Here is a 26,263-nt window from a genome sequence, read left to right on the forward strand (position 1 = left end):
GCTGCAGAACATTCTATTGGTCAGCAGTATTACTATACTTAGTGGAAGTATCCTTATCTGCCCTTTCATGCAGTTAGCTGGAAGGACATCAAGGATGTCATAACCAATGCACTGATATACATTAGAACCATCATTAGATCAAGAATGCATTAAGTATTCTAAAGTCAGACTGTTAAAGTTTTATCCAATGTGGCACTGCTTCCGCGCATTGAAAGCATCTCTTTCTCTCTGTTTAAGCTTGACATGTGCTCCCAGTTTCTTCCTGAGACAAAAACAATGCCCAACCCAAATACAATGTTACACCACACCAGTTTCTAGTGCCTAAAATCTGAATAGTTTAAAATACTTAAAGTCTTTGATTTCAAATTCGTGACTGATTTTAACCATCCCTTCCCTCACTGGTGTGTTAACGTCTCTCCTCCACTGCGAATAGCTAATGACCATTTTTCTCTGTTGCAGGTGAATGCACAATATTTGCAGCTGTTCGTGATTTAATGGCTAATCTTACACTGCCCCCTGGTGGGCGTCCATAGACACTATTGTTTTTAAACCAGGAAGGCTGACTAATGAAACAAAACAACACACACACACACAAAAAGGCTGAATTCAGCCTTCAGTTTTAAAAATGAAAAGGACTTTTTTTTTTAACCTTAAGAGCTAAATATTCTAAACTGGCAACATTTTCAGGGTGCACTTCATCAAAAAGACCATCAAATTTTTTGTATAGTGAACTTGTATAGTGTGTTTAAAATGCGACACATTTCAAACTAGGTAACAGATCAGTGTCCTCGTGCCAGTAATAGATTTAATATTCTGTTTTATACTATAAAATAATGAAAATGCCAAACTTGTTTATTTAATTGTTTTCTTATGTTTTGGGTGTAATGGTCCTTTTTGATTTTTTTTTTTTTAAGGCAGGTCTGTCAGTTTTGAATACTGTAAAACTGTGACAAACTTTATATTGAAGCTGTATTTTAATATGCCCGCTTTGAATCCTTACTCCGAAATGGTTTTGGGAGCTGTTAAACACATCCCAAAGAAGCAATATTTAATAAAACTAGGATCTAAAAGAGACACTCACTTGTGTATGTATAAGCTCTCTAGAGTTCTTAGGGCCTCCCTTCATCTTTAACCTGGTGGGGCCAGTCAGTTTTTCAATTATATATGTCTGAAATTTGACCAAAAACATTCTTGTTTTAAGGTTAGTTTCTTCAGCCATTCCTCACCTGACTGGTGATAGTATTTAGCACCTCAGTTGTTTTTCAGTATAGGATTTCGATAAAACAAAAGAGCTTTGTCTTATAAAGAGAGTGATTTATAATGATCAAGGATCCCAAATAATACGATTCTCGTGTGTGAGAAAATGGGAACCTTTTTGCTAGGAAAATGTCATTTTTAAGGTATACTTAAAAATGTATACAGCATTAACTAGGAACAAAAAACGTGACTGCTCTAATTTGCATGACGTTTTTCTTTTATCTTATTTAACTTTTTACCTTCGCCAGCCCATTTGGGGTTGTTCTAAACAATCTCAATTTAATCTGTCGTCAGCAAAACAATAGGACGTTTTGCTGGTCACAACCTAGTCCAGTCATTTAAAAAGTCCACAGTGCAGTGCCTGTCCAGTGTTCAGTGGAGTTTCTGGCACTGGTACGTCTCAATAGGATTTCTTTTTAAGAGTACTGTACTGTTTCTTGCAGCCAGTCAGGGACTTTTTAAACTTTAATGAATATGGTGTGATTCAAATGTCATCTGATAACTTGATGTTATTTGGAGCAGTTTTTTTTTGTTGTTTTGTTTTGTGTGTTTTTTTTTTAAATGATAATATCATGCTGAGTTATCTAGACAATGTATTATCCTTGATGAAATTTTAGATGTTTGTCTGATTACATTTTAAGATGATTGAGCTTCTACAAGTATAACCATGAGATTCTAGTTTTTTAAGTATCTTACTGCAACTGTATCATGTGTTCTCCTCAACTTGGCTTGAGTCTCCCTTTGCAGTCAGAGTTGAGGCCTTCTTTGTCTTCTTTGTCTTTTTTCTGCTTTCATCTCCTGCTTTTCACCCAACTCTGCCACTGTTCCAGAGTAGGGGACTAAACTTTTCTTCTTCCTTTAGCTTAACCTTTTTCTCCTTCTGTTTCCAGTTCTCTTCACAGTACTAATCACATGGGTTCGGCAATCTAAGATGTCTTGATCAGGAGCCAATCCTTTTCTATTTGGAGCTGAATCCTAGCTTTCATGTAGAAATCTACATGTATATACAAGAAATGTATTTTTATCTGCAGGATGATATTGTTTCAAATAATTTTATTAATAGAATTAACTTTTCAGGTATTTTCTCTTTTAAGTGTGGTTTTAAAATGTTAAATGAATTTTTATACATGATGCATTCAATGGCTACTTTTTTCCTAATTATAACACCTTTGAATGCATTGTGTAAATCAAGTAAGATAGGATTCAATGAACAGAATTTGATTTTGATGCTTATTAAGAGTAAACCAATGAATTTGAATTTTGATATCATGCTTGGTACTTGGAATTGGTATATACTTTATTAAAGCTTGGAAATACTTAGCATTTGAATCGTAACTTTCATCACGAACCATGTCTTTTGCCTCTTTTGTTAACCAGATTCAATCAAAGAAACTGGATGCCATAGTGATTTTTCTCTAGTAGGTGGTTTGGAACTTGATTTTAAGGTGTTTTCAATGTGATTTTAGTATTTACGGTAATAAATAAAATTTATACAAGTTTCAGAGAACTACCAACTCTCTTTGGTGAAGATGTTTTGGGTTGTAATCCTGGCTTAGTATTAGTTCAACCCTGAAAGAAGACATCAGTCCTGATTCACCGTTTTCCCTTTTACATCTACAAAACTTTCATTTCAAAATGTATAAAAGGACTTTTCACCTTAAGAGAAAAGGGAGAATGTCATCAAAAATATGGCCACTTAGTAATTGCAGGAACTGACTATTGTTTGAAAGTTAACTGACTTAAGGGTAGGCATACATGGTTTTTCCTGCCATGTTTTTCCCCTCCAAAAGAAATACCAATTAAGCTTTTTCTTTCTTTTTTTAAACAAGACAGGGTCTTGCCATGTTGCCCAGGCTGACCTTGAACCTCCTAAGTCAAAGTCACTTCTGCGTATTGGGAAAACAGGGCTGTTCCCTACTTACAGAACTTATTAAAGTATTACAGAGCCCGCCTACACTGTACTTTGACTCTTCAGATCATCACATCTGGTCTCTCTTTTTTATAAATTGTCCCCACTTCCAACTGGCCAGTGGTTTGATAAAATGTCCAATAATGTAAACAGTGGATGAAAGAGCATATTGGGGTCAATGTAAAATAAGAGTTAGCATTTACTCAAAGCTTAATGTGTGCCAGGCATCATTGTAAGTGTTCTCATCTGTATAAACGCTCCTCACCACACTGTGAGGTAAGTATTAATAACCTCCTCCTACAGATGATAAACAGAATTACAAAGAAGGAAATAACGTCTTATATTCAAATTAGGATCAGCCAAGATCAAAACACAAAAATTGAGACTTTGAGCCCAGAGCTAGTGGTCCTTACCATTGCCTGTGCTGTGTGAAGCATGCAGCCTTGGTAAGGCTTCTCTGTTTACAGTGTTCCTTCCGACTCTTGATTCCATACCACTTCAATATGTTTGCCAAGGTCAAAAAACCTCACTAAAAGCATCTAAAACATGTTTTCTCACTTGATGTTGACAATCTAATGCATTCTGGTCTGTGTAGCATATGGCTCCCCCCCCCCCCCCCCCCCCCCCCGGTGCAGCTGAAATAACCCTTTTCTGGGCTGTCCAAATCCAGGAAGTACATTATCCCCTTTGCTTCTTTCTGCCAGGTACTCTAGTTAAGGAGTTTCTGGTCCTAGTGTCACTTTAACATATGTACTGGGGGGCATGGCACACAGTACAATAGGCCCCCTGCTTCAGGTGAGGGTAAGCATGTTATTGATACCCCGAATTTGCTGTTCAGTGGGTTTAGGAATGAGTTAATTTTGTAGAATTGCACAGTGCAAGGAACATCATGTCATTCGAGAAACACGCCTTGAGCATTCCTCTTTACAATAAAAAGGTCAGCACATCAGGAGGGGATCAGGTTAGTTAGAGGGTTGGCAGGGTATTTGGGAATAAAAATTAAAGCTTAAAAGGATTAGTCTAAATGCTCCAAGTCCACAAACCAAAGCGGTTCCTTTAAGCGGGGGTGGAGCTGCCACTTCCTGGAGCGGAAACAGTGGCCAGCCTCTAGCCTCTGAAGTGTACACCGCACAGCGACGCTAAACGTCTGGACGTTTTGGGGGTTGGGCTACGCCTGCGCTGCGTGGGAGCATCCCAGGGTGCTGCGCGTGCTTACCGCCGCCCCGCCTTCAGGAGTAAGCCATGGTGGTGTCGGAGCTGGCAGCCCGCCTCAATTGTGCCGAGTACAAAAACTGGGTGAAAGCAGGACACTGCCTGCTGCTGCTGCGCAGCTGCCTGCAAGGTTTCATAGACCGTGAAGTGCTCTCCTTCCACCGTGGACTGCTGGCTGCAGTCCCTGGCCTTGGACCCCACGCTACCTGCCGCGGCGGTTCCCGATGCAGCCCGCGCGCTCGCCAGGTGAGCTGCTGACCCCGAACTTGGGCACATCTCCACAGCTTGTCCCCTATTCTGTATGCTTGCTGTCTTTTTCCTTCCCGGGGCGGGACTGCTTCCTACTTCCGGGGTGTTCCTATTTTGCTGCCCGCCCACCCCAGTCCCTCCTCACCTCTGCCCTCTGTAGTTTCAGCCTCAGTGTCAGGTATGCGCAGAATGGAAACACGAGATCTTGAGGCATCACATGAACAGAAATGGAGACGTGCACTGGGGAAATTGCAAGCCAGGCCTCTGGCCCAGAGACCCTTGGGAGGTAGCCAAGGTAAGCACTTGTAGCCTGGAGGAAAGCATATGAAGTTGCTCCTGGTGCCCCAGTCCCAAGCTGGGACTTCAGAAAGTATAGAAGTACCAGAAGATAGGTTGGTTCTCTGGGGTCTAGTGGCGTAGTGGTTAGGGGATACTAGAGTGGACCCATCTAAGCTCAGTAAAATAAAAGCCTCTGTTTCTTCACTTCCTGCAGGCACTTGAGTTTTATTTTAAGACGCTGTCTTAAAATAAGAGGAAAACCAATACAGGCTGAGAGACACGGAAGAACAGTTAAGGTTTACTTTACAGCAGACTTGCTAAAAGGCTTACTTTTGCTGTGGCGTGCGTGCCAAGAGGATGCTTAGCTAAGGTATACATTTTAGAAGGTAGAAATGTTAGTTATGAGGTAGGGGTTGTTAGGCCTGTGTATAGATTTTGTCACTGTGACTTAATGCCTAGTCTGATTGGGAATTTGCTTGGATTTCTTGATGTTTCCTGGAAGCTGTATAGTGAGTGGAGGGAGGTGTCAGAAGTAGCTTCCTAACACGAATTGACAAATTGCTTTACTATCATCTTGGTTTGTGCTAACTAGTTTTCCGTCAGTTTGACACACCTGGTTTAAAACCACCTGGAAAGGAGGGGATCCAAATAAAGAAGATCAGCTTGGAAGGGAACCCACTGCTGTCACTTCATTCTTGATCCTGAGCCTGCACTTTGGTTCCTGGAGCTATCTGTTCCTGCCTTCCCTCCCCAAGCTCTTCTTCCCATTTCCCCTCTTTCATCCCAGCTCATGCTTCATGGAGTTGATGGAACCCCAGACACCGAGTTCCTTGTCCTTTCATTGAACTCTGCATGTGTGTGTGTTTCTTCTTTCTGCTACAAAGTGACTTCCCATTTGCCCTGTCCCTCCACTTATATGTCTGATCTCATCCCTTAAATCTTTAGCTGTCCACTCTTCTGCTTCCTGGCTTAGTCCATCACCGTACGAATAGCTTTACCATTATCTTAGTTTGTGCTAGCTAGTTTTCCGTCAACTTGACACAAGCTAAAACCATCTGGAGAGGAGGGAACCCAAATAAAGAAGATGCCTCCACAAGATCCCACTGGTAGCAAGCCGGTAGGACATTTTCTTTGATTGATATGAGGAGGGCCCAGCCCATTGTGGGTGGTGCCATCCCTAGGCTGGTGGTCCTGGGTTCTATAAGAAAGCAGTCTGAGCAAGCCAGTAAGCAGCACCTTTCCATGGCCTCTGCATCAGTTCCTGCCTCCAGGTTCCTGCCCACAGTGATAGTTGCTTACAAGTATCTTACTCAGAACCTCTGACTTACATACTTTATAGCTATATTTATAAGCACTTGGAAAATACTTAGAAAATAAAATTGTTGGGAAGGGTTTTCTCTAAACTCCTCCTGTCTCATATGAGCCATCTATACCTCTACTTAGCAGAACTTCCTCAAGAGGACTTGATGCCTGTTACTCCTTAGCTCCCACATGGTCTTCAACTCATGCAGCCCTGGCTTCTGGCCCTGGCCCCGCCCCGCATCTGGCCCCGCCTCGCATCTGGCCCTGACCTCTGTTCTCCAACCTTCTCCCTCCTCTTTCCAAGGCTAGCAGTGTAACCCCAAGACCTTACACATTCTAGGAAAACACTCTTAATGCTGAGCTACACCCCCAGCCTGGGTTTATTGTGTCTATATGTAGGCCAGATTGGTTTCTTGGTTCTCCTACCTCGACTTCTCAGCTAGTAGGTTTGCAGGTATGCAGCATAGCTCCTAGCTTCATCGTTTTTACCTATCAGACATGTACCACTCACTACCGGCACTTGGATTTAGACACTCCTGCCTTTGTGACATCTTCTCCTCCTCCTCTAGCCTCTCTGGCAATGACCCTTGCCCTTGTAATTCAGAGCTACAGATGTGCTTATTCCACGTGTTTCCCTAACCCACCTGCTGCTCAGCAGTTGGCATTTAGTTCTGCAGTGGGATTTACCCACCTGATTCCTTGCCAAATAATACTCTCCTTTCCTTTCCTTTTTTTTTTTTTTTAAATAAACTGGCTTTTTTTTTTGTCTTGTGAAATGTCCTTAATTTGTTGATGTAGCAAACAATGCTATGCAAATAACAGAAAGAATCTGCTCAGCAATTATTTTAGAGTTCAGTTTCATAAGGCAACATGCTATATGTGAAAATATTCTGAACTACAGGTATTAAATACTGAAAAAATGAACAGTTTATTATAATGTATTTTATTTAACAAACTAGGAAGTTTGCAGCCATCAGCAGTTCCGGTGCAATTTCAGGTGCAATTGGGAATTCAGGGATGTCAGTGGAGCTGTTAGTATGGTGGACCTTGTAGATAAAATACATGCACACTCTTGATAGCACATGTGAAGAGATCTCTCTAACATTGACCTCATTGGTTTCATTCCCAGCAAACTGACCTGGACCACTCAGCATGGCCTTTATTGTTCCTGATTTTAATGCATGTTCTCTTTTTACAATAAATTCATGACCATCAGAAGATATTAATTTCACATACATAGCATCAGGTTCTTCACAGCCACCATAGGTTTTCTCCGCTCCATCCATTATGTTCTTATAAAATTCTATTTGAACCCAGAGGAACTTTAGTAGTTTCTAGCCAGTCCCGCAGCCACCGCAACCAGAAGCCCACGTACCGCCACAACCCCTATTCAGGGTCCATATTCTCCTTTTCTTATGACTATATGTGGTTTTGCCATCCTGAGGAAGGGGATCCAGGACCTTATGAATGTGATATAAGTACTCTACCACAGGCTGCATGTCCAACCTCTCCCAGAATCATTCTTCTTTCATCTTTTCCCCTTGCTGCCCTCCAGGGTCTGTAGTGCTTCTCCTGTCCACCTCTACAGCACACCTTTTCATCACCTGCCTAGATCCTGGCCACGGCCACCCACATGGCCCTATATACTGTTTGGCTCCTGGATAGCTATATACACAGTGAGATGGGTAGTCTTTCACATAGGACTTTGATGGGTTTGTTTCCTTGTAGAATTCGTGGAGGGAGGTTTCTTGGTGTCCTTCTAGTAAACTCGACACTTAATGCAGTGCCACTGAGGCCCAGCATGGCCTGCCTGAGTTCATTGCTCCAGCTCCAGCCCCTCAGTGAAGAGGTAGCAGAAGGCTGTGGGACTTTCATAGGGGTTTCTCTGCTGTGTGTTTACTGAGTGACACATGTTGGTGTGCAGCACTGTACGGAGGCAACAGAGGCTCCCTGTTAGCTTCTGATTTCAAAAGAAAGGGAATAATTACCAAAATAAAACTAATCTGGCAAAGACAATTGTTTGTATTAGCAAGAACATATTGGGGATGTAAAGCTAGGCCAGTTTAGAGGCATTGATGGACCGTCTGTGTTTTCCCTTCAACAACAGCTGAAATGGGCTGTTGGTTTGCTTTAGTCTCCTTACATTAGTTACCTGGGCACATTAATTTCTTTGTTAACCTCTGCAGCATCCCTAATAGAGAAATATTATGATGACTCTGTGTTATATGTACACAAAGTTCTTTTGACTTACAGGAGGCTCAAGCATGGTGTTTGTTCTCTTGGCATGACAGCTCAATAACCTTGAAAGCAACTCTCCCTGTGCCTACTGCCAGCCTTGGAATATCAGTATGAACAGTCCTGTAGAAAGCATTGGAGCTACTTCCTGACTGGATTGCTTCCAAACATTCCTTTTATAGTTCAGGGTGTTTGAAGCCATCCGGGCCTGCCTATGGAGCTCCAGGATAGCCAGGACTATAGAGAGAGACCTTATCTCAAAAAAGCAAAACAGAAGGACAAGAAAAAAGCCAGTTTATCAGCTCTATGCAATATTGCAGTTGGATAGTGCAGCCCTGCCATTAATGCCTGGCTTAGGGGCAATAGAACTTACATTTTGAAGTCATGGGGTTCTAGCTTGAAGCTTCAAGGGATAAGAGACCCTTGAAGTCATCAGTTAGGAAACGGGGAAAGAATTTGCCTCTATAATACTCAGGTGACCTAATACCTCTCTTACTATAGGCCTTCATGCCCCGAGGACTGGCAGACAAACGAGGACCTGAGGAATGTGATGCGGTTGCTCTTTTAAGTCTCATCAACTCCTGTGATCACTTTGTGGTTGACCGGAAGAAGGTCACAGAGGTAAGAGCTTTCAGACTCAGAACTATCCACCCATGCAGTCTGGTCAACAGAGGGAAGGCTACAACGAACCTCCTCTGATAATAAGCCAGCCACACGGGTGTAGCTTAGCAGCACTCAGAATGCCAGTGGCAAAGAAAGACTTGAGCCCAAAGTGGGCATCACTAAGCAGCTCATGAATGTCATTTCATGTGTACTCTGTATGTGTGAGAATCAGACTGAGTGTTAGCAAGTGTAGCCTTACACGTCTCTGGAATTACTTTCCTGACAGTTTGTTACTATGGTTGTCTTAATCACTATTCTATTGCTGTGATCAGACACCGTGACCAAGGCCACTCATATAAAGGACAACATTTAATTGGGGCTGGCTTACAGTTCAGAGGTTCAGTCCATTATCATCCTGGCAGGAAGCATGGCAGCATGCAAGCAGACACAGTGCTGAAGAAGGAGCTGAGAGTTCTATATCTGGATTGGCAGGCAGCAAGAGAGAAACTTTGGGCTTGGAATGGGCTTTTTGAAACCTTAAAACCCACCCCCGGGCTGGTGAGATGGCTCAGTGGGTAAGAGCACCCGACTGCTCTTCCGAAGGTCCAGAGTTCAAATCCCAGCAACCACATGGTGGCTCACAACCATCTGTAACGAGATCTGGCACCCTCTTCTGGAGTGTCTGAAGACAGCTACAGTGTACTTACACATAATAAATAAATAAACCTTTAAGAAAAAAAAACCCCACCCCCAGTGACACACTTCCTCCAAGACCACACCTACTCCAACAAGGCCACATCTAATGCCACAGCCTATGAGCCTATAGGGTGCATTTTCATTCAAAACATCACAGCACTGTTGGCCATTTGAGTAGGTGGAAGTCAGATTTATCTTCTCTGCCATAAACAAACGTAAAGAAAATTTCTGTATAAAAATAGGTCTGAGGTATTGGGGAGATGGATCAGGTAGTAAAGTAGTTGCTACGCAAGCATGATCCTGAGCACCCATGTAGATGCTGGGTATGGAAATGCATATCTAACCCCAGAACTGGGCCAGGCACAGAAGCAGTAGGATCCTGGGGCCTTGCTGGAGTTAGATGTATATTTCATTTTCAAAAGAGTCAGAGCACTCCCAAGTTCACTGAGAGACCCTATCTCAAAATGTAAGGTGAAGGGGTGTGTGTGTGTGGTGTGTGTTTAGAGCCAATATGCTTGTCAAATGTTTTAAGGGAGAACAATGCCAAGTTTTTAAAAAGGGAAACAAAAACCTTTCTTAAGGTTTCTATTGTTGTGATGACCAAAAGAACCCGGAGAGGAAGGGCTTGATTTCAGCTTACAGTTTCCCAGCATAGTCTGTTCTTCAACGAAGTCAGGGCAGGAACAAAGGGCTCCGTGGTCCTCATACCTTGCTCAGCCTGCTGTTTACACAACACAGAGCTCCTAGCCCAGGGTGGCACTGTCCACAGCGGGCCTGGTCCTCTCATATCAGTCAAGAAAAGGGACCACAGACTGATCTCATGGGAGCATCTTTTCCCAGTGAGGTTCCCCATCCCAAGAAGGTTCTTGTCATTTGTGTCAAGTTGACATGAAACTAGCTTGACTTCTTGTCAACTTGACACACTTTTCAATTAGAATCTTTCTTTTTTGTTCCCAAGATGGTATGTTAATATCACAGTATAAAACATTCTAAAAGTCTCACATTATTTAAAAATTCTTACACTTTGGAAGGTCCAAAGTTTCACTAAAGTACCCCAGCTGCCATAACTGTGGCCTCTCTCACTCTAAAGAGTAAAGAACCAGGACACAGACACAAGCAAATCAAAGCAAAATTACGATTCATCAGTGTAAGATGCTCAGGACATGAGGAGACATCGGGGATTCATTCATGCTCTTCTGGGCTCCTAAAGGCCTGCCACAGCACACACACTGTTTCATTGGCTCAGGCTGGCTCCGCTCCATGACTGCCGATGCTTTGGAGGTAATTCCGTGGTACTGGCTTCTCCAACATGCTGCGGTCTGCACTGCAGCTGTGTTGTATCTGCTCTTACAGCCTCTCCTGGGCTCTCTTGGGTACGCTGACCCAGACACACGTCAAGCCTCAGCTTCTCAGGAGGCCTTCTGTTCTGAGGTTCTACAACTAACGCTATACCTTCACTAATAGCCACTCTTGGCCTGTCATTGGGGGACTCAGTGCCTCAGCTGTTCTCCATTATTCCTTCATGCCTTCAAAACTAGTACATTCCGGGTAGCTTGTACTCTACCAACTCTGGCTGCTAGTGTAAGATGCAGCCTTCTGGAACACAACACCTTTGTGCTGTCACTGTGGAAATAGTCCCAGGTTTACAGTCATCTTCTTAATCAGTGCTGATTTCTCGCTCCAGCTAACCAGCATCCATTGTCCTAGTAATCAGGAGGTTCTGTGTCCGTGGTGCTGCTCTCTCTCTTGTGAATCATGGTCAATTCATCTCCACCTCATCAGACACTACAGAGTTGTAATTCAAAATATTAAATGACCCCAATAGAGTCTTTAAGGGACTCCTCAAAATGTCCCTCTAGAACATCACAAGCCAGGCAAGATTTTAGTGTAACTATCTTCCAACCTCTCATAGAACCTAGTTCCAATATCCTTCCACAATACAATGAAGGAAAAACAAAACAAAAACAAAAACATGGTCGTGTTTATGACCACAATACCTCTGACCCTGATGCCAATTTCTGTCTTAGTTAGGGTTTCTATTGCTGTGATTAAACATTGTAACCAAGAGCAACCTGCGGAGGGAAGGCTTACAGTTCCACAGCTCAGTCCATCACTGAGGCAAGTCAGGGCAGGAACCCAAGGCAGAAGCTGATGCAGAGCCATGGAGGGATGCTACTTTTTCTTCAAAAGGCATGGCACCATCTACAATGAGGTAGGCCTTCCCACATCATGAAAATGTAACATGGACCAGTCTAGTGGAAGAAGTTTTCAACTGAAGTTCTCTTTCTGAAAGTGACTCCAGCTTATATCAAATTGATATACCTACAACCTGCACTAAGACATTTTGGGATGATTTCCAAGGCTAAGCATGGAGGTTTCATGCATTCCCTGTTTTTCTGTTTGAGACGAGGTGTCTCTGTGTGTGCCTTGAACTCGTGATTCTCTTGCCTTAGCCTTCCAAGTGTTGTGATCACAAGTGCATGCCGCCATGACCTTCTCTTCTTAGAGCTTGCTTTTTATTTTAACATGTATGGTGTTATACCTGCATGTTTATATTTTTTTTAATTTATTACATATGTATGGGTGTCTTGCTTGCACATGTCTGTGCACTATGTGCCTACTTGGTGCCTGAGGAGATCTGAAAATGGCATCAGATCTCATGGAGCTGGAGTTATAGAACGTATTTGTTGTCTGTGTAAACACGAGCACGCAAGTGTGTGTGGATGGATGTGCTCATGTGACTATAAGAGGACAACTTTCAAAAGTCAGTTCTTTCCACCTTACTTATCCCAAGGATTGAACTTAGGTTGTCAGGTGTGGCCATAGCGCTTTTACTCACCGAACCTTGTCACCAGTTCCTGCCTAGTTATTTCAAATAAGCAATTTTCAAATTAGTAGTCATTTAATCTGAATTTCCATCTTCTTTGAGAAACAAAAAAAAGGAGAAGACCTGGTGACATTGGGTTCATAAAGCTGCCACCGCAAAAGCAATGAGCCGCTGCTGCTTTAGTTGGGCACATACATTCTCTAGGTCACGCCCGGTCTCTTCTGTTTTCATCTTTCCACCTGCATATAAACCAGCTGCACGAGGGCTATCATATGAGCCTTCCAGTTTGAGGGCCACGGGGACTTTACGCTTTGACAGATGTGCTCTGGGCAGGAAGAAAATAAATAAAGGTCTGACATATGGGGCTAGCAGGCTCCACTGTCCTCTTAAAATGACATATCTTAAGTACGTGCAAGAATATGCAGTGGTCTCACGAAAGGTCCAGCCCTCGCCCTCTGGATACCAGACCACACGGGTCAATTTTGTAATTTCGTAAAGCATTTCTGTAATTTCTTTTTAAAGCTACATGGTCCCAGTTTACCCCATTAACTTAAGGGTTTTTTTAAAGTGTTGTGTCCGATTTGTTATTGTTACATTTCTTTACATTATGCACATGTAGAGACCAAACAACTTGGAGGAGTTGGCTTTCTCCTGTACGAGTTCCTTTTCTGTCGCTATAGTGCAAGGCAGCTTAGAAAGGAAAGATTTAGTTGGGCTTCCAGTTGCTTCCAGAGGGTTAAAGTCTGATGGTGCAGCACAGGCTTGGCAGCTGGAACGACCTCCACGCAGGAGGTAGACAGCATACTGCAAATAGCATGGCTCCTTGGAAACTAAGGCCTGACCCCAGGGAAGCACCTTCTCCAGCAATGCCACCTAATGCCTCCTAATTCTTTCCAAACAACTCCCAACTTTTGGAGACTCTTATCTTTGTTTGTCTGTAGGTGATAAAGTGTCGAAATGAGATAATGCACTCTTCAGAGATGAAAGTTTCATCTACTTGGCTTCGAGATTTCCAGATCAAGATCCAAAATTTTCTGAACGAATTCAAGAATATCCCAGAGATTGTAGCAGTATATTCCAGAATAGAACAGGTAAAAATCTTCATACATTTGGAGTTTTTTGAGGCCAAAATCTTACTGTTAGCCCTTCTTGTCCTGGAACTTCATATGTAGACTAGGTTGTCCACAAATGTGCATGCAGCAGCCTGTCTCTACGCAACGAATACTAGGGTCATAGGCATACACCATCCTGCCCATCTGAAACTGCATTAAACAGTTCTGATATACAAAACTTAAGGGGTCAAAAGCATCCATAGTCATTCATTAAGAATTTGCTGTTAATATGAACTAACCAGTACCCCCAGAGCTCATGTCTCTAGCTGCATATTTAGCAGAAGATGGCCTAATTGGTCATCATTGGGAAGAGAGGCCCCTTGGTCTACCAAACTTTATATGCCCCAGTACAGGGGAATGCCAGGCCAAGAAGTGGGAGTGGGGGGGTAGGGGAGCAGGGCGGAGGGAGGGTATAGGGAACTTTCAGGATAGCATTTGAAATGTATATAAAGAAAATATCTAATTTAAAAAAAAAAAAAGAAAAGAATTTGCTGTTAGTGGCCCATGTAAATCCCAGCACTTAGGAGGTCAAGGCAGCCTATATTATGTTCTGAATTCAAAGCCAGCCTATATTGTGTATTATAAATTTCTGGGAAGCCTGAGCTACATTGTGAGACCCTCTCTCAAACAGAAGAAACCCAAATTTGATGTTTATGTTAACCAAAATGTATTTCTGTATTATCACTTGCTGCTGCTGCTGGCACACACACAGGTCCTTGTGAATTCCAGGCAAGCACTCCATACTCCTAGTCTTTGTTTGATTCTATTGGAGGGCCTACCTGGGGAAGAACCTAGGACTGGGCCTCACACATGGCTTTTTCACTGAACTATAGCCCCAGCTCTGAGCTAAGTTTTATAATGGGAACAAAAGGGAAAAGCTGCTATAAAACCAGAAAGTAACTGTCAAGTGTTCCTCTAATAACTGTGTGTGGCTAAAATAGATCTGGGTAATGGTATTTTGTTATGAATTCTTTGAATAATCCAGTAGAATTTTTCTGTTGAAGTATATTTATGTCGTGTGTATGCATGTGTGTCCATGTGGGTGTGCACCAGTGGACTCACACACAGATGTACACATGTGGAGATCAGAGGACAACTTTCTCTCCTTTCACCTCATGAGATACACGAATGGAACTCAACTTCTCGGGCCTGTACTCAAATACAAGCCTTCTGTTAATACAGTGGAAGTGGCGGGGGTGCTGGTGGTGGTGCTGGTGGTGGCGGTGGTGGCGGTGGTGGTGGCGGTGGTAGAGGTAGATTAGTTATCTATCATAGTTTGCCATTACCAACACTACAAACAGTGGCATAGCCTAAGAATGAAGCTTTAATATACAGGTGAGTTCAGGAGAAGTCATGGGGAATAAAGTGACTGTAATCAAAGTACATTGTGTGTACATATGCAATTCTCAAAGAATTGATTTAAAAAATTGTTTAGAACCTGAATTTTGAAACATAGTTTGTTGATGGATTTGTGTGGTCACCCCACAGCTGTTGACATCTGACTGGGCTGTTCACATCCCTGAGGAAGATGAACGAGATGGGTGTGAATTTGAAATAGGAAGTTACTTGACTGTGAGCCAAATCCATGAGATTGAAATAGAATTGCTGAAGGAAAAACTGCAAGAAATGTATCTTCAAGCAGCAGCAGAAGAGATGTTGCCGGAAGAGGTACACGGATGAAGCGTGAGGAGTAAAGAGAGGTGGTGATGTGACACTTTCTGTTGCTGTGAGAAACATAACTTGGGGAAGAAAAGGTTTATTTCATCTTACAACACAGGTCACACTCATCTCTGAGGGAAGTCAAGGTGGGATGCAGAGACTATGGTGGGTGCTGCTTACTGGCTTGCTTCCCCTAGCTTGTTCAACCTGATTTTGTATACAAGTCAGGCTCACCCGGCATTCCCACATCCATCTTTAGTCAAGAAAATGTCCCACAGGCTTGCCCACTGACTAGTCTCATTGGAACATTTTTTTTTTCGAGACAGGGTTTCTCTGTGTAGCCCTGGCTGTCCTGGAACTCACTCTGTAGACCAGGCTGGCCTCGAACTCAGAAATCCGCCTACCTCTGCCTCCCGAATGCTGGGATTAAAGGCCACCATGCCTGGCTGGAACATTCTCTTAATTGAGGTTCTGTCTTCCAAAATGACCCTAAGTTGTGTTGACATAAAACTCCAGCCTGGAAAGACACAGAGAGCTAGGTTTCTAATTAAGTCAAATGTCGTCTAGAAGTGCATATTCTTTGAATACTTAGCAAATGCTTCAGGACCTAATATGTACTCCAAAGTGGAAGAGTGGTATAAGAGCTCCATCAGAATCTGGAGCAAGATCCTTGTAGGATTATATGACGTAAGGGGAAACCCTCCTCACAAAAACAGAAGACCTCAGTATTGGCCTGGAAGGAAGGATGCTCTTAGCAGAGGGGTGAAGTGCTACTTAGTCCTGGCTCGGCGGTGGTCAGGAAAGCACAAGTAGTATGGTGAGGGAGAGGGAAGGCAAGGTAGGGGGAAACTGTTTTGGAAGATTTTCTAGGCCTCACAGAGTCCTTTGGGGCTTTGTCCCTGAAAGTAGTAGGGAAACAACAGGTTTCAGCCAAAAGAACAATGGGATCAGAAGTGGGCTTTAAATTAACAGATAATAAGGGTTGAAAACATGCAGCCCTCCATGTATTAGCAGGTCTGCTACCTCAGAGCCATTGGCAACTATGTATTTCTAGCCCTCCTTGCCTGTTTGAGTCAGGAGAAGGGTTAATTAGCCTGTCCTTTGGGCACCAACTCTACATAGATAATGTTTTCTATGCCTTTATGTTTAGTAGACCATGGAACATTTCATATTTCAGATAGTGTGGTCGTCATAGGTGGAATGTGGTAGGGAGTTTGGGCTTAAATGTCTGGAGAAGTAAGACTGTTAGCATCCTTTGCATGGAACAATAGGTAAACGCATAGTTAACTGACTTATATAAATGAAGTTAATGTTTGCCGGATACAATGCTAAAGTACTTTTATTAGATTAATTCTTGGATCCATCCCCCTAGGTCATATTAATATCATCATAATTAATTTGTATATATAAAAGTCAGTCATGCCGGGCAGTGGTGGTGCACGCCTTTAATCTCAGCACTTGGGAGGCAGAGGCAGGAGGATTTCTGAGTTCGAGGCAAGCCTGGTCTACAGAGTGAGTTCCAGGACATCCAGGGCTATACAGAGAAACCCTGTCTCAGAAAACCAAAAAAAAAAAAAAAAAAAGAGTCCCAACCAAGCCTCTATAACTCCAATTTTCTCGAACTTTCAGGTTTTCATATTTACTTTCTCTTCCCTACACTTGGAAGTGCACAACCTTCCCATTTCTCTCCACCCGATTTTCTCATTTTTGTTTTTTGTTTTTTTCAGAGTATCTCCTGTAGCCCAGGCTACACAAACTCATTGTGTAGCCAAGGATGACCTTGAACTCATGACCCTCCTGCCTCCAACTCCCAAGTGCTAGCTTTTCTGGTGTGTGTTTCACACCTAGATCACCATTTATAAGAATTTTAATCAATTAGATCCTATAATACTGAGGTGAAGACCAGGTTTTCTTGTTTGTTTTGATACAAAGTCTCACTAGTGGCACTACCAGGGCAAAGCCTCTCTTTTTAAATTGGCCTTGCCTTCAAGCTGGAGCAGTCACCATGCTATATCCTCAAAATAGAGTGTCTGTTGGAATAGCTCAGTGGTAGGCAAGCTCAAGGCCCTGGTTCAGTTCCCCAGTTCCATTAGTCTAATAGTAATAGTGCCTGGCATTTTTTTAAAGATTTATTTATTATATATAAGTACACTGTAGCTGTCTTCAGACTCACCAGAAGAGGACATCAGGTCTCATTACAGATGGTTGTGAGCCACCATGTGGTTGCTGGGATTTGAACTCAGGATCTGTGGAAGAACAGTCAGTCCTCTTAACCACTGAGCCATCTCACCAGCCTGTGCCTGGCATTTTTGTAAGACTAGGGGCCAGTGAATGTGTTCTGGACACTACCACTCTTAAGATTCCTCGTTACGGCTAAAATGTTGAGGAGTATGTTGTTGGGAGATTTAAATCAGTATAACCTCTACACACAGCATTTCTAGCTAACTACTAAAATTAAGACAGACTCCACTCAATCAGAGTTAAAGCTGCCTACTATTTCTATAAACAGAAATGTCATTTATATGAGCCACATGTGTGTGAGGGTAAATTCCACATGGTTACTTGTTCCAACAAAAGGTTCAGAATGTGTTTAAAGTGAAATGTCCACAATTGGGATCTTATTCAGCCATTAAAAACCAGGCTTAGGAACTATGGAACTATGGCTGAGAATACTGGCTGCTCTTGCAGAGGACCCAGGTTTGGTTCCCAGCACCCACATGGTGACTCATGGCCATCTGTAACTTTAGTTTCAGGGGGATCTGATGTACTCTTCAGGTCTCTGCAGGCATCATACACAGACAGACAGACAAACAAAACACTCATACATATAAAATAATCCAATAAAATAATGAGGCTTGAGACAGGAGGATCCTGTGTTTAAGGCAAGTCTGAGGTAAGTAACGGGAGCCCGACCTTTTTTTTTTTTTAATTATTAAAACTGGATGATGGTGGTGCATGCCTTTTAATCCCAGGATTCAGGAGGCAGAGGCAGGCAGATCTCTGAGTTCGAGGCTAGCCTGGTCTACAGAGTGAGTTCCAGGACAGCCAAGGCTACACAGAGACACCCTGTATTTTGTATATATGTATAAGAGGTCTTGACCTCTTTGCTACTAGTAGATTCAGAGAGAGCAAGTGCCTGTAGTTACTGGAGCCCTTGGTGATCTCAGTAAGTGCCTCTGAATAGCCCCAACTGGGTGATCATACAGATGGCCCTGATTAAACTAAATGATTAAACTATGGGATTAAACTATGGGCTAAATAAAGTCAGAAGTTCTGAATCTCGGGAAGGAACACTTAGGGAGGAGTAAGGGGACAAGAGGGCTAAAGAGTGGTGGGGAGATAATAGAATACTTGTGTACACATAGTCTGTGATTTAAAAAATGTGTACACACAAACACATGACATGTTTTTAGAAGAAATTGGATCCTTTGCTATGGTTACATGTAAAGGAGAGAATGGAATAACTAGGGTGAGATTTAAGGTTATTTTAACCTTATACTCTGTTGACATGGAATTTTGGCATATGTACTGTTTTATAGATTTATCTTCCATCAGTAATACTTATATAGACACAAACCCTCAAAAGTATAAGATGAACACTTTCCATATAAATTCAAGTTTTAAAGCAAAAAAAATTAGTGGTGATAAACATCCTTTATGTGGCTGATGTTTCTGTGATCATGTTTGGTTTGCATGGCGGGTGCTTTTTTATTTTGTCTTACTTACTTTTTGGTATAGGTCTGCAACTCGTGTTCATTTTTCCTCCCTCAGCTTTCAAACTGTTGACTTTAAGAGATGTGAAAACCACGCCTGGCTAAGTGTAGTGTGTGTGTGTGTGTGTGTGTGTGTGTGTGTGCGCGTGCGCGAGCGCTTGGTTCAGTATTTCTTTTTTTTTTTTTTTTTTTTGGTTTTTCAAGACAGGGTTTCTCTGTGTAGCCCTGGCTGATCCTGGAACTCAACTCTGTAGACCAGGCTGTACTCGAACTCAGAAATCCACCTGCCTCTGCCTCCCAAGTGCTGGGATTAAAGGCGTGCGCCACCACGCCCGGCCCAGTATTTCTTCACAATGCCATCCACCAAGCTTTTGATTTACAAACTCAACCTCTGTGTAGATGCTTGCCAGTAGTCCGCATTTCTGTCTTGTGGTAGACATATAAACAGAACAGGTGGTTTAGGGGAAGAGTGAAGCTGGAAGGCAGGACCTTGCACATGCCAAGTGTGCTCCTGCTGCCGAGCTTCGCCTGCAGCCCTGGGAACCAATCTTGAGATTACACTGTTCCATTTTAATTGAATTCTGTTACAGTAATTATCCTAAGCAGCATTTTGTACACTTTCCTCTTACAGATCTCAAATCAACTGGATGTGGTGAAAGGTTTTCTGAGAAGCAACACAGATCTTAGAAATGGCCTTACAGAAGACTTGCAGAAGCTAGACAGCCTCCATCTACAGCATCAAAAACAAACTTCAAAGGATGCCGGTAGACAGACACCTGAAAGGAAGGCTTGAGGTGAGTGTAGGTACTGAATGTTAAAGAGGGACACAATAGCCTTATCCCTTTGATGTCTGACTTCTCATATGAACCAACAGTCTCACTTGCTCTTCCCTGTGCCCTTCCTATTAGAAAGGAAGGTTGGGAATGGTGATGTATAGCTTTAATCTCAGCATATGGGGAGCAGAGACAGGTTGATCTCTGTAAGCTCAAGGCCAGTCTGGTCTACAACGTGAGATCCAGGCTAGCCAAGACTATACATACATAGTGAGCCTGTCTTGAAACAAACAAACATAGAAACCTTTTCAAAAGCAGGCCAAGTGCCTGTTCTGTCATTAGTGGCTCATAGACCTGTGAAAGCTCAACATTCTGGAGCAAGGTCAGCCACGTATCCCTGAAGGCAAGGTCTGGTGTTAGCTGAGCCAGTATATCATTTGTGACATGGTCTAAAACCATTCTGCTTTCAGATGATGCCCGGGATACCCAGTTTTCACTGTAGCATTAATTGTGCTTGGTTAGTGTACATTAGAAAGCTGATTAATGTAAATAACTCTACTGTTCTTCTGCCAAATAATAATGAAAATACTGTTTTATTTTACATTGTCCTTTGCAACATCCAGGCATGTTTTGTGAAAGTTGGCCTGGCTTCCAGGTCAGGCCTCCTTCTCTGTGCAGAGAGGAAACATTTCCAAATCACACAAGTTTCTGTTGTGTGCCTTTCTATAATGCATCACAAAGCACACAAGTTTCTGTTGTGTGCCTTTCTATAATGCATCAGAGATACTTTTTTCATATTCATCAACTTGGAGTTATGTGATGGAGTCAGTCAAAAGTACTAGTCCTGTGCCGGTTTTTGCTATTGTCCAGGGACTTTTTACTGTTTCTAAGGAGAGAGTCTTTTAGTCTTTTTCAGTCTACAGCTGTTTACATGGTGAGGACTAGGTCTGTGAGGGTGTTCTACCCCTGGCAGAGGTGTGCTCTACCCCCTGCCTCTGCTTGGAAGTTTTACTCTGACTGTGCCAAAGAATGGTGCGGGAAGTAAGTGTCCAAATAAAAATGTTTAACTTTGTTTTTGCTTCTGATAAAGGCAAGAGGAAAGTGGTCGTTTTCTACCATTTCCTCTTGAGTGCGGAACTGTTACTGTGGGCTTGAAGCCAGAGACAGAAGGGAAAGGATTACCAGGCTGCTTAGTGGCACACTAGAGAACAGCTTGATTGAGCTCTGCCGGGGAAGGCCCAGGCCACTATCCCAGAAGGGGTGTCTGGAAAAGGTCAGTTGTCCCTCTGGTGTCAACAGGGCATGGATGAGAAGTAAACTTCAGTGAACCAAGAAGGCTTATGCCTGTGACCTCAACTACTCCGAAAGCTGAGCTAGGAGGATCCCAAGTTCTAGGTCAGCCAGGGCAACTTCGGGAGCCCCTAATTTCAAAATGAAAACAAATCGTAAGGAGGCGCACAGTTATACAACATTTTCTTTCTATGCCAGACCCTGGTGTCAGTTCTCAGCTCCCTGTCCCCAAAGACCGAGCAAACCGAGCACACTTCCAGCATCTCCTGAGTACTGCGGCTCAGGCTCCGGACTGTGTGTTTGTGGAAATGCTAGGAAAGTTCTTGAAAACTTCATCATTCTTAGCAGTAGTCAAACAAAACTTTCTCTTTCACCATGCTCATAAATTCATTCACAGCTCTTCTCTTCTTGAACTGTGTGGAAGCCTTGTACTATTGTGTGCAGTGTTGCAGTGTTCTGTGGGAGTCAGACTCACTTCTATTTCTTCCTCGGTCTGCTCATTCCCAGGATCTTTGGCATTAGACTGCTTCATGTCACCTCTGGACGTTGCTATGTTCCCCGAACTACCTAGAAGAAACACTTCATGCCAAGGCTCGGCAAAGATGAAGTCACTCCCTCACCTGGCCAGCTGCCTGCCCAACGGGGACCCTCCAGAGAGGGGGTAGCAATAGAAACTGGATTTGGCATGTATTTCAACTTTATAACCCAAATGAATACAAATGTGCTTTCAGCTTGCTTATTTAATATTCCAGGTTGCCGTTTAGTTTTCAGTGTTATGGTTTCTTTCTCCCTTCATTTGTGGAAGTCCTTGAGAAGACTTCAAGTAAAGCAAGATTTTGCATTTATTTTGCCACTTTGCCATAGGAAAAAAAATCAATTCCCTTCTAGATCTGAAGTACAAAACATAGAATCTTAATGCACTAACCCACAAAGACCTGGTTTCTAACTGTAGGAAGTTTGAGATCCTAACCTTTCATTTTATTCTTGTCTAGTTATTTTGTCCTTATCAATTCAGCACACACCAAGTGTCAAACCTGTGCCAGACACTGAAGTAGATACAAATGAAACGAGTGGTGAAGTCCAGTACCTTCATCTGCCACTCGGACAGTTCAGAGGTACTGTTCAGAGAACTATACCAGGAACATTTCAGTGAATTGAAACAGAAAAAGCAAGACCCTTGTATAAAGGGCTCTAAGGCAGATGTGGTGAATACAGAGGTATCAGCCTGTCTGTCCGCATCTCTTCCACAGAACCGTGCCTGGGTATGTCCGAATGGATGTTCACAAGTTGAGGACCTACTAAATAAGGTGTAGAGCATCTGTACTATGCCACATGTCTTAGTCAGGGTTTCTATTCCTGCACAAACATCATGACCAAGAAGCAAGTTGGGGAGGAAAGGGTTTATTTGGCTTACACTTCCACATTGCTGTTCATCACCAAAGGAAGTCAGGACTGGAACTCAAGCAGGTCAGGGAGCAGGAGCTGATGCAGAGGCCATGGAGGGATGTTCTTTACTGGCTTGCCTCCCCTGGCTTGCTCAGCCTGCTCTCTTAAAGAACCCAAGACTACCAGCCCAGGGATGGTCCCACCCACAAGGGGCCTTTCCCCCTTGATCACTAATTGAGAAAATGCCTTACAGTTGGATCTCATGGAGGCATGTCCCCAACTGAAGCTCCTTTCTCTGTGATGACTCCAGCTGTGTCAACTGACACACAAAACCAGCCAGTACAGCACATAACTATTCTAAAGAATGACCCCATAGTGAAGTGCAGTCATGTGAATTACCTGTAAGGCATCTAAAGGAAAGAAATGGTTTGAAAGGGTGGACTGGAGCTCCGTGGTGGGGCGCTTGCCTACCCAGCATGTATAATGCCTTGACTAGATGGCTGTTCCACTGCCAAAAGCAAATCAATAGAAAAACAAAGTATTGAATAATGATGAGCATGCCCTAGTGCTGTTTGTGTGCTATAATAACTGAGCTCTGGAAAGGGATGGTCGGCTTTCTAAGTCTTTCTTCTATATTATGTCTCTAAGAGGAATTGGGGCTGGGGAGCAGTCAGAGGAATTTAGCTTTTCTGCTTTGTATATTCTTTTTGATAATAAACATGCATCCGTGTATTTTGAAAAATTCTTACAGTTTTTAATTTCAAAACAAGGCGCATGAATAACACATCAAATTGTAAGCCATCTGAGTCCGATTACATGGAGTTTTCTGTGGCTTCTATTTTGTAGCTCCACCCCCAGGGGTGCTTTTGAATCCTAGCAGCAGGGGAAGAAACCCAGGAAAGGCATGCCTTCTACCCAGGCTGCCTTCACCGCCCTGTAGGGTGCCTTGTCTCCATCCAGTATGCTTTACACTCAGCCTCTCCCCAGGACACTGGTGCTTGATAGTTTGAAAGAATTTGTAGAAAAAAATGGCTAAATCATAGTTGCAAAGATCAGGAAATTATCAGAGATTGCCTCCTTTCTCTTTACTAGGTTAATTAGAAATTTACCTGCTCTGCAAAGCATTCACTCAACAGTGGCCTGTATTAAAATACATTCAAATTATAAAATACACTTTGAGACAGGCCTAAATATTAATTTCAACTCAGGTGATTCTCAGTGGAGTGAAAAAAATCCTTTAATGTTTTAATAAAAATCTTAATATAGTTCACTTTAAGGACTTGGCAGAGCACTTTATACAGGCTCTTTGCAAGGTGGTCTCTATAACTGCAAGGCTGTCAGAGTAGCAGGGCAGTTCTTATTTCAGAACCTTGTGGGGCAGGCCAGCCTCCACACCCCTAGTGATCCTTGCTTTCTGGTATTGCACAGTGCAGCAGGGTTGCCTTGTGAACATAGCGAAAGTGTGCACACTAACCGTCAGCACAGTAAGACTTTCATCTTCATCCTTTGCAAACACCACAGTGGGGTGGGGGAGCCATGCTGTGCCTTGAGCAGTCTTTTGGAGACTGCTACAGGAAGACACAGAGCTGAAGCCTCCCACAAACACCCATGAACCTGGATATAGAGCTTCCAGCCACAGAGACCACAAAACTGTGAGAGCATGTTGTTTTAAGCTGTTAAATTATTGGGTGGCTGGTTATATTGTGGCAGGCAATTAATATCCTGTCCTATAATTTGTGCCCTACCCTCCACCCTCATATTCAGAATATGAAAGGGACTTCCCATGAATAAGACTTTTGCTTGGATGCTGCAGATGCTTGGATGCTTAGATGCTTGGTTCCTGCAGCTTTCCCTGGAGTTCCACTGTTGGGCCTGTCTTAGCCAAGAGCAGATGGCTTCAGAACCTATCAGAAGGGGTTTAAATCTCTTTGCATCTGTAAACTTGATCACAAGCAGGTTCAGCACTTGTGAATATGTGTATTGAGTCCCACCAAAACCGAATGGGCTTTTCTGTATTCAGCAGAATCCTAGGCAAGGCCTGTGTGGATCAAACCTCAGGGGACAGCTTGTCCTAGCTATAATGATCCTACCTCACAACGTCGGTCTTCCCTCTTTACAAGCTTTCCGGTTTTTTGGTTTTTTGTTTTTTTTTTTTTTAAGATTTATTTATTTATTATATGTGTGTACACTGTAGCTATCCTCAGATACTCCAGAAGAGGGCATCAGATTTTGTTACAGATGGTTGTGAGCCACCATGTGGTTGCTGGTACTTGAACTTGGGGCCTTTGGAAGAGCAGTCAGCTCTCTTAACTACTGAGCCATCTCGCCAGCCCGCTTTCCGGTTTAATACATCATTGGCACCCAGAGAATTCCTAGGGGATACTCTGAGCTGTTGACCAGTGACCCTCAACCCCACCCCCACCCCTAGCTAGTTATCAACCCTGGGGCAGGGCTTAGCAACTGCACAGACTCCTGTAGTTTTCCACTGTAAAGGGAAAAGGGAAAGCATTATAATTTGGGCATGTTTTCCTAGAACTTGCTGAATTGACAGCAACCATCCTGAGCCCAGAAACCATTCTGAGTCCTTTATCCCATCTCCATGGCAACTTCCATTATTGTTCTAGGTAACCAAGAGCACTAAACTCTTAATAAGATGTAAACTGAAATTTCACTACATTTAAACTCCCTTCTAAACATTTCTCTCTACAGAAATAGCCCCCAACTGAACCCCCTTTGGTGTAGGGATTTGTCACTACCAAATTTTAAGTAACCCGTGGCGCCAAACACCCTGGGTACCCAAAAGCCTGTTCCCTAGAGAGTTTTTTTTTTTTGGTTGGTTGGTTTTGTGTGGTTTGTTATTGTTGTTGTTTTTATTTTTTAAAGCAAAGCTATGAGATAGTTTGGTTCTCCTCTTGTCCTCCTCCCTGAAGTCTTTTGAAGAGGGAGACCGACGCACCAATCTGCCCTCCCTCTTACCTAGGAAACGGTTCCCCTCCCAGTTCACAAAACAGGCAACACTCGATATCAATTTGATGGCTTTTTTTTTTTTTTAATTAACCAAACTGGTTTAAATCAGGTTTGCAAACCAAAGTTTTCCTTGGCTTTTCTTTAGGAGGAATAGAGTCCAGTGCTTGCAAGCTGCCAAGTCTGGTCCAGGCTACCCCTCTCATCCCCTCCCCCAGTCATCAGGCTTATTTGGCCGGAGGGTTGGTGGCTTTGGCCTTGGCTCCACCACCATATTGGTGCTTCAGGAAACGGCCCCCCTGGATGGTCTGCGCCAACACGTTGGAGAAATGGCACGCCAGCAGCAGGTAGTTTCGAGGCTGGACACGGTAGGCAAAGCGCATGAAAGCCATGGAGTAGAAGATGAGGGCCGTCGTCATGCGGCCACTGATGATGTCGGGAGGCGCCTTCATATCCTTAAAGGCGGCCAGCGGAAGGCCCCAGTTGGCCACAGGACCCCAGAAGTGGGTGCTGGTTATATAATCCCGAAACTCCTTGGTCTTAAGATAATCTAGCGTTTTCCGCATTAGCGCTACTACCGCCGCCATGGTCGCCTCAGTCGGAGAAGTGCCAACAGCCAAGCTGCCAGCCACCAATTGAGCACAAAAATGCGGACCTCACAGAAGACCCTGACGCAGCAGCGGCTTTGTGCTTTTGCGCCTCTGCCATAAAGGACACCAGTTCACGCGCTGCTGACGTGCTCAGTTGACGTGCTCAGCTGACGTGAGGCTTTTGGCAAGGAAAGAAGTGGCTTATGG

At 43.3% G+C, this 26,263-nt stretch overlaps 3 protein-coding genes and 1 pseudogene across 4 annotated transcripts in view; 2 read left to right on the forward strand and 2 right to left on the reverse strand.

Annotated features, from left to right (window-relative positions):
- The window catches only part of Med14 (mediator complex subunit 14), a 79,134-nt gene extending 78,488 nt beyond the window's left edge, over positions 1 to 646 (forward strand). For both annotated transcript variants that reach the window (XM_021152961.3, XM_029473516.2), the window contains one exon: positions 460 to 646. In XM_021152961.3, coding sequence (XP_021008620.1) covers positions 460 to 533 — 74 coding nt within the window. In that variant the 3' untranslated portion in view covers positions 534 to 646. The remainder of the gene's footprint in view (positions 1 to 459) is intronic.
- A 3,385-nt stretch (positions 647 to 4,031) lies between these two features.
- CUNHXorf38 (chromosome unknown CXorf38 homolog) lies at positions 4,032 to 23,234 on the forward strand. Its single transcript, XM_021153142.3, has 7 exons — positions 4,032 to 4,624; positions 4,788 to 4,922; positions 8,945 to 9,064; positions 13,511 to 13,660; positions 15,170 to 15,349; positions 19,685 to 19,847; positions 21,624 to 23,234. The coding sequence occupies exons 1-6, from the start codon at positions 4,409 to 4,411 to the stop codon at positions 19,844 to 19,846; spliced, it is 963 nt and encodes a 320-aa protein (XP_021008801.1). The 5' UTR covers positions 4,032 to 4,408; the 3' UTR covers position 19,847; positions 21,624 to 23,234.
- LOC110286640 (elongin-C pseudogene) lies at positions 7,156 to 7,494 on the reverse strand (annotated as a pseudogene).
- Positions 23,235 to 25,551: 2,317 nt separating the features above from the next.
- Mpc1l (mitochondrial pyruvate carrier 1 like) lies at positions 25,552 to 26,053 on the reverse strand. The gene has a single exon (XM_021153980.2). It carries the CDS (start codon positions 26,051 to 26,053, stop codon positions 25,694 to 25,696), a length of 360 nt encoding a protein of 119 aa, XP_021009639.1. The 3' UTR covers positions 25,552 to 25,693.
- Between the last annotated feature and the right edge of the window lie 210 nt (positions 26,054 to 26,263).

Source organism: Mus caroli, unplaced genomic scaffold (genome assembly GCF_978045245.1).
Source record: "Mus caroli unplaced genomic scaffold, Mus_caroli_1 scaffold_5, whole genome shotgun sequence".
NCBI classification, from domain to species: Eukaryota; Metazoa; Chordata; class Mammalia; order Rodentia; family Muridae; genus Mus; species Mus caroli.